Source organism: Chionomys nivalis, chromosome 4, assembly GCF_950005125.1.
Source record: "Chionomys nivalis chromosome 4, mChiNiv1.1, whole genome shotgun sequence".
Classification (NCBI taxonomy): Eukaryota; Metazoa; Chordata; class Mammalia; order Rodentia; family Cricetidae; genus Chionomys; species Chionomys nivalis.
Window position 1 is genome coordinate 103,261,238 of NC_080089.1, and position 16,451 is coordinate 103,277,688.

Sequence of the window (16,451 nt, forward strand, 5' to 3'; positions counted from 1 at the left end):
CCTCCCCCTACCACCCTTGCCCCCAAATGAAAATAATAAATAATTGCCCATAAGAAATAAATTAACATGGAGCTCTCTAACAGGGAGGGAGAGAGAAGGGCTTGGATCTGCCCTGGTGAAGCATGTCTTTTCTAACCACGACATAACTCAACCTCACTGCAGTGCGTGTCTAGCCTGTATAGAAAGAGACATCTACTCAGAGATGACCACCGGGGAGAGTAGGAGACTGGAAATGCTCCCTTTCTCATGATTGCCCCTCAACTTAAACACATGTGACTCTGAAAACTAGGGCCTTGAGTTAGCGTGGCCTTCTTTGCCTGTCTGGAAGGAAATGATGCCCACGGCTCTTCTCCCGGACTCAAGTGATGTTCAAGTGAGTAGCCTAAACCACCACACTCTGATCTACACTTTAAAAAAGAAAAAGTTCATTTCTTTACCTTACTTTTCCCCTCCCTCCCCTCCCACCTTGATCCATTCTGCTACATACATATGTGTGTAGTCTCTCTCTCTCTCTCTCACATACACACACACACACACACACACACACACACACCTGTTCTGCTTCCTTCCTACCCCCTAAAACGATACCACTTCACATGGAATCTCAGTCTGTTTCCCATGCCCGCCCTCATCTTCCTCATTCTCCCACCCCCAGGCCAAACTAAGACACTCAGTAAGGCAGCTAGCTCTCTTGGGAGAGATGTTCCCAAAGGCAAAAAGGGATATGAGCTCTTCTACACTCAGATGGGCAAATGAGCAGACAGCATAAGCAAGGCAGGAAGGAAGAGGCAGGTTGCTCTACCCCTCCATCCCTGTTTTCGGTCCCTGATTTCCCACTATTGCAGCTCTGCTGGGGTTTCTGGGTTTTTTCTTTTCTTTTTCATCTTCTAATAAACAGCAATAGAGCCCTGCCATAATGGCCAACCACTCTTCTTTGTCTTCTTTTCCCTCCTGCCAAGTACCCTATTTTTAGAAAGACCAGGTTCCCTGCCTTCCAGTTTGGTGGGCAACCTGCTAGGGCCCCAAGTGAGGTGGGAAAGGGCTTCCTAGCTATTTCCCAGTGACCTCTATCACATCATCATCTTTATCCTCATCATCATTGGAGCTGAACCCCACCTCGGCAACCTCATGGGAGTCAAATGGAGGCACCTGGGACCGGAGAAGGCCACCAGCTGGGTAGCCTGCATGTGGGGACATATATCCTGGGTAGACAGACATGCCCCGAGAAAGGTTGCTGGGCAAGACAGGGGAAGGAAAAGGCGCAAACATCCTCGGCTCGGACAGGAGTGGCTGTGAGAATGGGAGTGAATAGCTGGGTAGTATCCCTGGCACAGAGGGGTTGAGCATGAAGGAGGGGTTGCTGGCAGTGACTGAGGTAGCCGTGGAAGAGGAACTGACAGGGCCTGCTGGCACCAGAGGGTCAGTAGTCACTGGAAACACCAGGCGGGCATCTGCCAGCAAATTGGACAGCTGGTAGTAGGAGGGGGTATTGCCCATAAATAGGGAATTCTCCCCAGCCTGGGAGGTGAAGGGGGTGGTGAGGTTATGATTTAAGGAGACGGGTGGCATGGCAAACCCGCCAGAGACTGGATACCCGTGTTCATAGGGCTGCACGGGGGCTGGCAGATGGCCCTTCCTGGACCGCCGACGGACTGACTCCTGGGTGGCAGATGGAGTGGCCAACTTTCGCTTGTGGCCCCTTAAGTCCAGCACTGGGTGCCTGCCACCACTGGGCTGGCCAGTCACCAAGAGGGAACTATTGAGGCAATGACCCCCAAGGCATGGCTCAGTTCCAAGAGCTGTCCCAGGAATGGTGCTACTGTCCATAAGTTGGGCTGGGGGGCCAGGCAGGGCGGTACTGATGTTGGGGGAGTTCTGGCGGGATTCCCGAGCAGCGGCCACATCTGCATACTGCTGAAGCTCACTGATGATTTCTGGGCTGTCAGGAGAGACGGGCCTGGCCAGCCCCTCAGGGTCAGGGGCTTTGGGTGATGAGGCACTGTGTCTGCCATTGCTTGTGGATGCAAGAGAAGGCCCCTGGGAACCTGGAGAGAAAACACAGGTAAATGAAACCAGAATGGAAAGGGAAAAACAATTCTATGAAGAATAAATCTTGTAATGTGGTCCCCAAATTCTCACTGTTTGATATTTAAATGTCATCCAGTCAACTTTCTCTAGTCTCAAAGACAGAAATCTTTTGATTCCAGAAACAAGTTGTGATGGTTAATACTGACGATCAACTTGACCACGATCAAGAAAAAACCTAGGAGACAGACTTCTGGGCATGTCTGTGCGAGTTTCTAGATTAAGCTAACTGAGTCAGGGAGACCCATCTTAAGTGAGCAGCAGCGTCACTCCATGGGAAGGAGAAGGAAGTGAGCTGAGCACTCCTGTTTGTTATTGTGTCCTCACTGTGCACGTAGGTGAGAAGCTGCCTCAACTTCTGTGGCCATGACTTCCTTCTGAACTGTATTCCCTTGAACTTTAGCCAAACTAAACCTTTCCTCCTTTAAGTTTCTTCTTGCCAAGTATTCTCTCATAGCAACAACAACAACAACAACAAAATTAATGTGCAAGTCTACCCAGGAAAGGACATGTAACCTTCCTGCACCTTCCTCTGTCTGAACAACTCTACAAATGAATCCTATGAAATACTGGGAAAATCTTCCCCTTTCTGGAGACAAGGTCTCATTGTGTATAGCTGCCTGACCTGTAACTTACTATGTAGACCAGGCTGGTCTCAAACTCACAGAGATCTGCCTGCCTCTGCTTCTGAATGTTGGGTTTAAAGATGTGAACCACCATTCCCAGCTACAAATTTCTCTTAAAACTAACTAGTCAGATTTTTTCTGGGAGCAACAGTTATTGACCAAGGGATAAAAAGATATAAATGAAGTTAAAATACAGCCTATCCAATTTAAGACAGAACAAAAATCTAGCCATGAAGAGCAATTTGGAAAACTAGGAAACTTGGATAAAAGTTGAATGTTATATAAGATTATGAATTAGTGTTAATTTTTTAGTTCTTTTATTTTAGTTCTTTTATGATGTTGTAGCTAGGATGTAAATGCTTTTTTTTTTTTTTTTTTTTTTTTTTTTTTTTTAATTTTGAGACAGGGTTTCTCTGTGTAACAGCCTGGCTGTCCTGGAACTCACTTTGTAGATCAGGCTAGCCTCAAACTCATAGAGATCCACCTGCCTCTACCTCCCACGTGCTGGGATTAAAGGTGTGCAACACCACCACCCAGAGAATGTCCTTAATCTTAAGAGATGTATATTGAAGTGTTTATGGATAAAATAGCATGGTATATTCAACTTACAAATAATTCATATAATAGGAAGGCAAGGAAAGACAGGAGATTAATGGGAAATTAATAATCCTTGGATCTTGGTGCAGGGAATATAGACGCTCCCTTCTTCTAGTCCACAAGTGAAGAACAGAAGCTAGGGACAGTCTAGCTCTCCTATCTCAGTGGTAGGATGATACAAGAAAACCACTTCTGTTGAGGTGAACTTGGCAATGTTGAGAGTCCTCAACATTGTTCATGTGCCATGGATACACCCTTGACCAAAAATTCTACTTCTAGGAGTGTGTCCCATAAATACACTCACAAGCCAGTACTAATAACCTAAGTGTAAATCAGCAGTAAACTTTCACCAAGGCATGTCTAGAACAAAAGATAAGAAGTGAGCTATCACTGGTGAGTGAAAGCAATAAAGTATGGTATATTAACATTTGTTTTTAAAATGCAAAGAAAAACTATCCACTTAAAATGCACACAATTATGTTTGTATGCACACACAAAAAATTTTACCATGTATCGAAAAGGAGGATTGGGAAGAGGAAAGAAAAACTTATTTTTCATCACCTATCCCTTTTTTCATGCTCTAAATTACAAATCTTATATACGTTATTTATTTAGGAAGTACATTAATTATAAATAAACCAAATAAATGTTGTATAGGTCAATAGAAAGTAAAAGGCAACCACACCTGAGGCAGCCATCCGACCATCTTCAGGGGCCTTTGGTTTGCCAGTTGCCCGGACAGCAAAGATCCGTCCGTCACTGGTGCGAATGTATGTCCCTAAGAGATATGAGACAAACTGTTAGGATCCTGCATTAACTATAGCCAACCCTGAGAAACTCCAGGCATCATGGGCTGGGAAGTGCCTATAAAATTAGATCTCATTCCTGTCCCACAAGACACCCACAATAAGGACAGGATAACTGAAGTCTAGATTCAAAACGACTCATTTTTTTTTCTGTAAATATTGATTGCTAAATCTACCACATTAACATCTAGAGAAGAATACAGGTAATCACTCCAGAAAGTAACAATCAATGGGAGACGTGCACAGGACCTGTGAAAAGCAAGCTTTGTGCTCTCGGGCACTCTAGCCCAGAGTCTCTTCTTGGTCTGGAGAATGGACTGTTAGGCTTCAGTGTCCTCTATTGCTTGGCTGGGTTATTCAAGACCTGTAGTCTATTTCTACAAGGCACTAAACCACCTTGATTGGTTTTTGTTTTGTTTTTTTGACATAAGGTCTCACTACATAGCTCTGGCTTTCCTTGAATTCATTATATATAGACCAGGCTGGTCTCGAACTCACAGAGATCTGCCTGCCTCTGCCTCCAGGGTGCTGGGATTAAAGGTGTGCGCCCATCATCATATTGGACTTTTAAAAATTATCACACTAAAAATTCTGTTGTGCAATACACAATTAGTATCTGCACTAATTCATGTGCAGCATATATTTCCTAGCTTGGAACCACCACCCTGGCTCAAAGAAATTGTATATAAATGACACAGCGGCACACGCTGCCTACAACCTGCTCTACAACTCTTTCCCTCAGTTTTGCTCTCTTTATAGCTATGCACATTCACTCCAAGATTTCCCATAAAAACAAAAGATACAGAAACATGGGAACCCCAATTTCTTCTTTTAAGTTACTGACAGAAACCCTCCAAGTTCAATGTCAGCTCATAGAAATGCCATGTTCTCACGTTTCTCCCAACTGTGACGCTCTTATGGGATGATTCCTATGCCCTCTCTAGATTAAACCTAAGTGTTAATTCTGATTCTCAGCTTAGTACTCTCAGAAAAAGGCCCTTGACTAGGCTCTCACCTTTCGTCCCCCGGATGATATGGATGCTCTCACCAGCATTGATTCTTGCTTGAACATCTGTGGAGCTGTTGAGTCCAGGAATAACAATATCTAATGAAAAACAGACCCTGCATTTAGAGGACACGGGGCTTGACTGAAGAAAAGAAAGGAAACTAAAGTCTCACATCCATCCCACGTCCAAACTAGCAGTGCCCTACAGCCTTTCTACAGCGCCAGACCCAGGAAGTCAAGCACGTAGAGCCTTTCACAACCACCCATCAAAGAACACTACTGAAAACCAAAGCTCCTTAGAAAGCTGCTTGTCCTTCCGATAAATTTCCTTCGTTTTAACTAAAAATTCATAGGATTTTTAGTTTAGAAAAAAAATCAGTTTGAACGGCTGTTTCTATTTTTCTTGATTCTGAAATATTTGTGTGTATTTGTCCCACTTCATTTTTAGGCTCCAAAAGCGCTCTGTCTGATCTTTCTTGCTGGCATGCATTACCCACAACTGGAAAAGAGTATTTTCAAGATTCAATTGAGAAGTAAGATTGACAGGGATTTTATTCAGTTTATTTCACAATTGTTAATAAATGTCATATATTGGTTTTATTCTCAGAAAAACCAAAATGTTTTCATCAAAATGTGTATAACATGGATACTTCTAAATAATAAGTGAAGAGGAAAATCATGCTTTCCTTCCCAGTCACTATGAATCTCAGAACTGACATTGGGGCTTGGCTGAAACACACAGTTCCCTCCATTGCTCCTTGTCCCACCATGCCCAATCTACAGCAAACTGACACAGAAAAGAAGCATCCTAACAGTTCAGTTCTCCTAACACTGTAAGCTGTGCCCTTTATACCCATTTGGCCCTGTGTTTAGGCAGGGCTCAGCACACTCATATCTCTGAAAGCCTTTGAAACCCAAAATGATATTCCAGTAACATTTCAAGAGTCCCTGTGGTATCCATAGAATTTTACTCACTACCATTCTAAAACAACAAAGCAACAACAACAAAAACCCAAACCTTATATTAAGATATTTAACCAGAATACAAAATCTTCAAGATCAGGGACCTTCATTTTTACCTATAATGCCAAATATGGTAAGGTCTATACAAAAGGTGTTTATTGAATACCTCCTGGATAACAGCATCAAGTTACAAAAGACAACACTGAGCCAGTAGATTGCTCAATGAATAAAAGTGCTTTATCGTTAAACCTGACAACCTGAGCTTGACTGTTACCCACATGAGCATTCTGGCACTCACATGAACACAAAATAAATGGCTAGGAGCACCTGCTGCTATTGTAGAGGACCCAGATTTGATTCCTAGCCACCCACACAGCAACTCATAACTGTCTGTAATCTCAGTTCCAGGGGATTCAACATTCTCTTCTGATCTCTGCAGGCACCAGGTGCACATGGGTACATTTACATACACACAAGCAAAACACCCATACACATAAATAAAACTTTAATATTCAGAAAAAAAAAGAAGAGCTAATTTAAAAAGACATGATAGATAGACAGACAGACAGACAGACAGACAGACAGACAGACAGAAACAATATCCCAGAACAGAAAGTAGAAATTCCCAACCTGTCGTGGTAACCACTTTCTGCACAAGGACTCCTGCCCGCTGCAAGTAGTTGATGGGAAAGTTCATAGATGGATTTGTGCTGGAGGCAGAGCTTACACTGCCACCGAGTGGGACATGCCGGGGCATCATGGGGATGGGGGTGGACTGTACAGGACGAACACTGGCCACAGGCTTTTCATCACCCTTCAGTGTTGGTTGCCTGCAGGGTAAAAAAAAAAAAAAAGGCACATTTTCAGAGTTGGACAGAACAGCCACTGAGCTACTATAAACTGCCATGCCCTTCACCCTTAACTATTGCTGAGAACAGCATCAGAAGAACATGCAGACTCTAATTAATTCTAAAGAAGCCTAGAGGTCATTTCCAGAGATAAGTAGTCAGATGTTAGTGGAGTGAAGCCTTTCAGAAATAGAAGGTATATCTGCTTCTCTAGAAATTGGACTATCTACATCAGGAACTAGATCTAAAGGGAAGATTAGATGTTACAAAAATATAAAAAGGAAAGGCAGGCTCATGGTACCATTTAAGTTGAAATCTGAATGGCAAAATTTATCCTGACTCAACTCACCTATGTGATGCTGTATGTGCAGGTGATCATCAGGGATCACCTATCCCCACTTCATGCATCATTTCTCACTCTCTGATTCTCTCTCAAACCTCAAACTTCAGTAAGTTATGCAGATGCCCCTCTCTACTCCAAATTACTTTCCATGATGCTCCTCCTGGCTCCTAGCTGTGTCAGTCTCCATAATGTCTCTCTGGTTATGACCACCACACAAAAGCAGTAGCAACCAAAGCCCTTGCCCAAAGCCAGACTTCTTTATGATGGTACTATAGCCAGAGAGAGAGCTGGCTGTGCATCTCTTTCTAACAAAATATCACCTAGGGTCACTAGTGCATTCTTCCTAGTTCACCTTTCTGTTGGTGTGAGGAGCTGCGGTGGGCTGTGTTTTTGTCGGCCCAGCTTAGCGGCGGGCCACTTTCTGCCACCCGGCTCCCGGACGGCTAGTTTTTACCCGAAATAATTACACGAAACTATATTCTTTTGAACACTGTCTGGTCCATTAGTTTTAGCCTCTTATTGGCTAGCTCTTACATATTGATCTAACCCACTTTTAATATTTTGTGTAGCACCATGAGCTGGCTTACCAGGAAAGATCTTAACCTGTGTCTGTCTGGAGTGGGAGAATCATGGCGACTGTCTGACTCGGCTTTTTTTTTCCCCAGCATTTTGTTCTGTTTACTCCACCCACCTAAGGGTTGGCCTATCAAATGGGCCTAGGCAGTTTCTTTATTAATTAACCAATGAAAGCAACAGATTAGAAAGAAATCACTCCCACATCACCTTTCACCTGGATGGTACATGACAAAGATATTACTCCTGATTTGAGATCAAGATTTCCCTCTCTACACCTGCATGTATGCCTGTTGCCCCTGCTGTCGTGTACCCCACCCCTTGTCTTCTTCCCATCGTCACTACTTAATATACTCCTGGCTAGCCTTAAACTCACCAAGGATAACCTTAAATTTCTCCTCCTGCCTCTACATTCTGAGTGCTGGGATTACAGGCATGCACCTCCGTATTTGCTTTTCTGATAGCATGTGAAGAAATTTCCTTTTGCTAAGCTTTTAAAAATTCATTATACTGCCCTTCCTTCTTTTGTTTCTTCAGTGTGCGCACGCGTTTCTTCTCTTCCCCTCTTTCTCTCTTTCTCTTCTCCCTCTCTCTCTCACTCTCTGCCTCTCTCCCCCAATAAAATGTTTTATGCCAAAAAAAAAAAAGAAAAAAAAAATTCATTATACTTGTTGACATTCCTATCTAAAGACATTTGATCATCCTGTACTTTTTCCTACACTTGATTTGGAATGGGTCTATTGATTCTTTGAACTTAAATGCACTCTGCCAGGCCATGTGTGAATGCTTTGCACATAGTAAATTGTCAATAAACAATGAAGGAAAAAATTATTCAGCATGCATGTATTTGGTGTGTGTGGATGCATGCTTGCCAAGGCATGTGTGTGGAAGTAAGAGGACAGCTCTATGTAGAATCAATTTTCTCCTTCCTCTTACGTGTAGGTTCTAGGAATTGAACTCAGGTCCTCAGGCTTGCAAAGAGAGTATTCTCTCTGCTGAACATCTCATCAACCCTACTTGTCAATAAGCTTCCTGAAGTCTTTATCTTTGGTCTTGATGCATGAGGAAGACACCCTCTGGGGTTGGCATATACATTCCCATGTGACTTAAAGTTTGCCCCATAAAACAACCGTTTTATACCATTCTACCAGAAGGGTTCTGCTGAGTGGCAAAATCAGTAGCTCATTTCTCCAGCCAAGGTCATCAAAACGAGAGCCATTTAGAACATGTGGGCTGCTGAGTGGCTTTGACACCTGACACTAGAGCAGGACCTTCTTTGCATAGCAGCCCAAGAGCAGGCTGTATGTTCTCCCTTTAGGCGAACAGGAACTGAATGAAAGGAATTGGGTCTAGACCAGCCAGACTCTCTTCCTTCAGCAACTCACCAGTTCCTCTGACTGAAGGCAGGGATGCTGGTCAGGCTCTGGTCACTGGCAGGGTAATACTGCGCATACGATGGGCGAGTATACGGTACTGATGTACGCTTGTCCTCCTCATAGCTTTTCTTTGCTGCTTTCTTCTCAGCTTTGGTCAGCTTGTGATCCTTTCGGTTGAGGAGCAATGATTCGTGCTCAAAAGGCTCCTGGAGACATAGAACGTTTGGGTTTAATTACCAGTCTTTGTTTTTTTTTTAAAAAAAATATTTATTTATTTATTTATTATGTATACAATATTCTGTCTGTGTGTCTGCCTATAGGCCAGAAGAGGGCATCAGATCTCATTTCAGATGGTTGTGAGCCACCATGTGGTTGCTGGGAATTGAACTCAGGACCTTTGGAAGAGCAGTCAATCCTCTTAACCGCTGAGCCGTCTCTCCAGCCCTCCAATTACCAGCCTTTGTGCAAATACAACTGATGTACAGTGAGTCTTATTTTGGAACCAAAAAGAGGTTGGCTGTCTCCAACACTGGCAAAAAGCGTTATAGGCAAGCAGGTTCTGTCAAGAGTCTAGTTCATGGACTAGTGAGCTATATCCTGGTGACATGATTTCAATTTCCAGAATACACATACAGGGAGAAAGAGAATCAACTCTACAAAATTTACAAAATTGTTCTTACTTCCACACGCATATGTAAACACACACACACACTTTCCAAAATTCAAAAGGAGGCTGGAGAGATGACTTGTGGTTAAGAGTAAGAGTACACAGTACTCTTGCAGAGAACCCAAATTCAGTACCCAGTACCCATGTTGGGTAGCTCACAACCTCCTCTAACTCCAGCTCTATCCAGGAGATTCAACACCTCTGGTCTCCACAGGCACCTGCACTCACATGCATATACTCACGAAGATATACACATATACACAACTAAAGTAAAAATAAATCTTAAAAAAATAAATAAATAGGGGCTGGAGAGAAGGCTCAGCAGTTAAGAACATTAACTGCTCTTCCAGAGGACCCAGGTTTAATTCCCAGCACCTACATGGCAGCTCACAATTGTCTGTAACTCCAGTTCCAGGGAACCCAATACCCTCACACAGACATACATGTAGACAAAACACCAATACACATGGAATAAAATCAATAAATAATTTAAAGATAAATACACATTACATAAATAAAAAATAAGTATAGTCCACAGCTCTAACCTAGTATCAGTTGCAAATGCCCAAGTTCATACTCCCTACCAAAAGAATAGAGAGTTCAGAGAATTCATCTGCATTCAGAACTTCCTCCTCCTTCTGTCAGGGAGATTCACAGTGATCAGATTATTGGAATGACTGACTAAGCTCAACACTCCAAAGACTAGACAAGGTGTGGAGGTAAGTAGGGTCAGCAAAAGAATCACTTTAGTACAGTGTGTGCATGAACCACTGCTTCAGAAGGAAGCAGGTTTGCCAAACAAGTCTTCACTGACTGAGTCCGCCATACCAAGGACGTCATGTATATCAGGTACTTACCTTGGTGATGAGGTGAGGGTACTTCAGACAGGCAAGCTGCAAGACTGACTCCTTGATCCCCTTTATATCCAAAGACGTCTGGGGAGCTGGCTCCTTCTCAACAAAGTGCAGCAGGTTTTCCACTTCCTTCCTGGTGAAGTTCAGCATTGGGTTTAGGTCATCCACTACCCGGTCTAGAAGAAAAAGATAAGAACAAAGTCAGCACACGTCAAAGAAGACTGAACACACCACTAGCTACATAGGTCTGCAGAGAGAAAGTGGCTCAACTGACAATAAGGAAGTCTTTCACACACAAAAGTCAAACAGGCTGAGGGCCCTGGTGCAATGGACAAATCACAGAAGAGAAAACTACTGACTCCCCTTATTAAACTTACTTTTCCCAATATGAGGACAATCTCCTTCGTGACCTGAACTAGAATGATACGGGAGGATCTTCTGGCATTCTATGATCTAAAGTCTATTTGTATTCCCATGCCCTGACCCTCCCCCACACCCTTGATCGCTTATAGGATAGCAGCTAGTATAGAAACATATCTGGAATAGCCTGGAAAATCGCCCACCTGACATGCCCTGCTTGGAAATCTGCCGGTCATAGATCTTCTTTTCAAGAGTATAATCAGCCACAAGGCGATAGATGTGACAGGGCTTTTTCTGGCCATAACGGTATACCCGACATACTGCCTGAGCATCGTGGCAAGGGTTCCAGGAAGCATCAAATACCACCACTCTGTTGGCACCAATCAGATTCACACCCAAGCATCCGGCCCTTGAAGACATAAACCAACAACCATAGTCTTAAAGGTGGTTTTCTAGTAAGCTTTGCCTTCTGTGACTCCTACCCCAACATTCCTCTTAAGCAAAATAAATTCAAGAATTTTGTTGACCTGACAAACACTATGCTTGTTCCTCAAGCGTTGAAAAGTGTGCCCTTCAGTCCAATACAACAGTGTCTACAGCTCCATCCCTCTGTAAAAGGTAAAGCACCACACAGCAGCTCCAGAGCGCTGTCCCTTATTAAGAAGAAATGTCTGTACACAAAATGTTTCCAGTGTTTTTACTTTAATACCCAAGGGGGATGAAAGACTCATATCGACTGGGAATTCCAATACATGGCATCACAGGCAGGAAGATCAGGAGCTAAAGAAAACCAGCAGGGCTACATGAGATCTTATTTCAAATGAAAAAGAATCTATACGCTGTTAAACACTGTTAGTAGAAATCAACAGAACCATTAGCATACTAGTCGTGAACCAAAAACATCAACCTTTTACAGTCACACTACACTTTCAAGTTATTTTGGTTTGTTTTGTTTTGAGGCAGCACTCACTGACAGAAGTCAGGCTGGCCTGACTAATAATCCTTCTGTTTCCTGGTTGCTGAGATTGGGCACTTTTAAAAGCATCTTTATTTACATTATATTACATTATCTAATGTAACAAAGAACTCCTTACCATAAAACGCTCCTGAGAGAAAATCAAATCACGACAACCACTTGTGAAGATCTCAGAGAGCTGTACAACCCCCTCACGACACCTTCACAACAACTTTTCCTGGGGTCCCCAATTAAAGACCAAGCAGATCTCTTCTCTTACTTAGATGAGACTTTGAGGTACCTGCCCAGGTGGCAAATTACACAATCACCCCCTTACAGACTCCACTTACCTTGTGGAAAGAAGAAACAGCCAGGTGGTGAGGTTGCTGGGATCATTGAACTGATTAATGAGCCGCTCTCTCTCAAAGGCAGGGGTGCTACCATCTAGCCCTAGGAAGAAAAACAAACAAACAAAAATGAATAGATGAGGGCAGAGAAATTCAGCAAAACCACTGCACGAATGTTTGTTTTTTAATTATGTATTTTAAATTATATATGTTTCTGTGTGTAGGTATGCTTGTGTGCCCGCGTGCGCGCGCGTGCATGCACACAGGTACAGGTGCCTGAAGAGGCCACAGGCATTAGATTCCCTAGGAGCTGGAGCTATAGATATTTGTGACCTGCTTAACATGGACGGTAAGATCTGAATTCTGGTCCTCTGTAAGAGCAAGCAGCATGAGCTCTTAGCCACTCAGCCATCTCTGCAACCCTGCAAATGTTTTTTAAAACAAAACAAAACATCTACCCACTGGGCAAACCATGGGTCTATGATGAAGCCTAGACATCAGCACTGTGAAAGTATAATCAAGTAACCCTCACATGTAACACAAAACTATAAAATACAGCTGGGTGGTGGTGGCGCGTGCCTTTAATCCCAGTATTTGGGAGATGGAAGCACGTGGATCTGTGAGTTTAAGGTCAGCCTGCCTGTCTACATAGAGAAACCCTATCTCAAAAACAAACAAACAAAAAAACCAACCAAACAAAATCAACAAACCAAAACAACAACAACAAGAAACCTATAAAGCATGTTTTTCTCCTCTAGTGAATTCTAAGGACAGTATCTCCAGACTTAAGCGTGCACAAGACTCATCTAGGAACTTAGAAAAGACTGACTCACCCAGTGTGTGCAGGAACACCAAGGATTTCTTATTTTAATAAGGACAACATTCTTCCACCACTCCTCTTCCTTGAGAGTTTTGTTCTTTTTAAACACTTTTTAAATAGTCCAGGCTAGCTTTCATCTCACAATCATCTTACCTCAGCCTCTAAATGCTGTGTTTATAGGTTATATGCTACCAGACACAACAAGACACCAGCTTTTCATTTTCTTATTTTTTAATTTATTTATTATGTATACAATATTCTGTCTACATGTATGCCTGCAGGCCAGAAGAGGGCACCAGACCTCATTACAGATGGTTGTGAGCCACCATGTGGTTGCTGGGAATTGAACTCAGGACCTTTGGAAGAACAGGCAATGCTCTTAACCACTGAGCCATCTCTCCAGCCCTCATTTTCTTATTTTTAAGCTCTTGATGTTAAGAACTTGCAAACGGAAGGAAGGAAGGAAGGAAAGAAGGAAGGAAGGAAGGAAGGAAGGAAGGAAGGAAGGAAGGAAGGAAGGAAGGAAGGAAGGAAGGAAGGAGAAAGAAAAAGACTTGAAGCAATGCCACTCATTAAGAATAAAAAGACAAAAGTTCACAAGTGGAAGAAATCACTGTCACTTAGAAAGCAGCATAAGAGAAAAGGTGGCAACATTTGTTAAATTGGGGAAAGGACAAATCAAGGATATCAGATACCAGCCAGGGAACTGAATTACTACTGTTATAGGAAACAGACATTTTAGTTGCCTAGTATTAGTGTCTTCAATCAGGACCCCAACTTACTTTCCAACCTGAGTTTTGTAATACTGAAGCACAGCTGACCACTGTCTCATTGGACAATCCTATAGAAAACACAAGCTATGAACCTTCATTTCTCTAAATCATTTCTTAGGCCAGTGGTTCTCAAAGGGTTATTCCTCCACTCTCCTACCCCCAGGGAACAGTCTGGCAATGACTGGAGGCATTTTTAGTTCTCAAAATTGAAGATGCTACTGACATCTAGTTGGAAAAAAATACAGATATTACTGAATATCCTACAACACACAGGTTAGACACCTATAGCCAAAGTCTAGGTCAAATGCTAACAAGGTAGATCAATATTTCTCAACTTTCATTTTTTATTACTACTTACTTTTAGACACTTTTTCTCAACCATACCATATCTTTCATGAAATATTAAAATTACAGATAGAAGGTATACATGATTATGTGTACCTATAAATTACACATCTGAAAAAAGTTTTTTTCTCCCACATACAAACTCCCAAACTTTTCATCTCCTTGGGGGTATTTAGCTCCCCCACAGAGAAAGTGTGATCTAGGTTTGTGCTCACTCTGACCTGGATAGTCACTAGGTCAAGTAGTTCTAAACTTTCAAACTCTTCCCATTTTCCACCTAAGGCTCCTCTAGCCACCCCCACACAGTGACTCTGCCCTTTTTAGAACCCAGTTTTGAGACAGGCATGGTCACACATGTCTGTAATCCAGCCCAGTAGTGGTTCTTTCTTAGAAGCTACCTTTCAGTAACGCCCCATTTCTTGGCTAATCACATATTTCTATACACTTGAAAAAGAATGGAGTTGGACAAGAGAAAAAAAGAGAGAAAGAGGAAGCCCTTAAATAGATCTTGGTAAGACTCCAGAAACAATGCAACAGTAAACTCACGGAAGTAGCTGACATTTCGAACCCACTTCTGTGTTCCTTGCCCTTCAGCACCAGGCAGACAGGGCACGTCTCGTTTCCCTAGGAACTCCTCGATGAGAGCCAAGGTAGAAAGGCTCTGGCTGAAAGAGAAAAAGTCATTCAGATGGCTCCCAAAACCAAGGACTCTTGCCCTTAACACTCGCTTGCAACCTTCTAAGTGGAGCTCCCACAACCTACTCTCTGTAAGATGAAGCTGCACCAAGAACAACCAAGGATACTATCCTTAACTCATAACGGGAGCCATTATCTATATACTTATTACCACCAACCCATAAAAACAAAACAAAACAGAAAACCAACCAACCAACCAACCAAACAAACAAAACCATTATTTCTATGATTTCTTAATCTCTCCATTGAAAATTCTGGGGTTCAGCCGTATTTGATAGTGCAAATCCAACACTACATGAGATGCAAATTAGTCTAACTGTGGGTCACAGGCAATCTTAAGCATCTTACTATGAAGATGGATCCATTTGACTGTTTTCAAAACCTTCAGAGAGCTGGGTTCTTGAAATGCAGTATGTAAAAATCAGGGAACAAGTCTGAAACCGATTGTCACAGTGGAAGCCCTCAACTGGCTCCCAAATCAGGTCCTAGGGTCACAATGTGGTCAGAAACAATCCACTGTATGCCTGTTTCCTTGTATATGGTCAGGTTTTGATGAGACTCAAAGCCTCAGCCAAACCTAGAGTGTGACTATAGTGCATATCACATCACTTACTTGGCCTTATAGTAAAAACCTTATTTTAAAAAGGAGGAAGGGGAATAAAAGGGTCAGCAAGTGTGCTCTATAAAAGGCAAAACAGCAAACATTTTAGGTTTTGTAGACACATCTAGCCTTTTAGCAGGTTTGCCTTTTGTTTTGTTTTGTTTGAGACAGGGTTTCTCGCATAGCCCTGGTTGTCCTGGAACTCACAGAGATCCACCTAGCTCTTGTCTCCTAGGTGCTGGGATTAAAAACCACCACACCCGACTAACCAAATATACTCGTTATTTTTTGTATTTCTTTCTATAGACTGAAGTGTAAAAATTAGTTGGGCTTGGTAATTTCATCTTCAAGGAAGGAACACAAATTCAAGGCCAGCCTAGGCTTTGGAGTAAATTCCAGCCCAGTCCAGGGACCTCAGTAAAAAGACTCTGTATCAAAATTTTAAAAAGTAATGTCAGGGGTGGTGGCACAACCCTATAGCTCCACCATTCAGCAAGGAATCAAACACTCAAACCAGCCTGGCTTTATGAACCCTGTCTCAAAAACCTAAACAGAGCTGATAAGACAGTTCAGCAGGTAAAGGCATTTGTTGTCAAGTCTAATCTCAATGCTAGAGTGCTTGCCTAATATGCATGAGGTCCCATGTTCAACTCCCAGCACCACAAATTTAAAGTAAAATAAAAATTTTAAACATAAATGAATAAACAAATACACAAATAAATGTTAAAAAAATAAATAAAAACTAGCCAGGTTTGGTCTGGGCCACAGTCTGAAGGACTAGAATATCCAGAATATGATTTCTAATGTTAA

At 42.5% G+C, this 16,451-nt stretch overlaps 1 protein-coding gene across 1 annotated transcript in view; it reads right to left on the reverse strand.

Moving 5' to 3' along the window:
• Positions 1-479: 479 nt before the first annotated feature.
• Rad54l2 (RAD54 like 2) overlaps positions 480-16,451 on the reverse strand; it is a 96,371-nt gene continuing 80,399 nt past the window's right edge. Inside the window, exons 14-22 of the mRNA XM_057768740.1 lie at positions 14,891-15,009; positions 12,410-12,509; positions 11,308-11,513; positions 10,748-10,920; positions 9,233-9,429; positions 6,714-6,913; positions 5,130-5,219; positions 3,994-4,086; positions 480-2,045 (exon numbers count right to left, since the gene is read on the reverse strand). Coding sequence (XP_057624723.1) covers positions 1,051-2,045; positions 3,994-4,086; positions 5,130-5,219; positions 6,714-6,913; positions 9,233-9,429; positions 10,748-10,920; positions 11,308-11,513; positions 12,410-12,509; positions 14,891-15,009 — 2,173 coding nt within the window. The 3' untranslated portion in view covers positions 480-1,050. The remainder of the gene's footprint in view (positions 2,046-3,993; positions 4,087-5,129; positions 5,220-6,713; positions 6,914-9,232; positions 9,430-10,747; positions 10,921-11,307; positions 11,514-12,409; positions 12,510-14,890; positions 15,010-16,451) is intronic.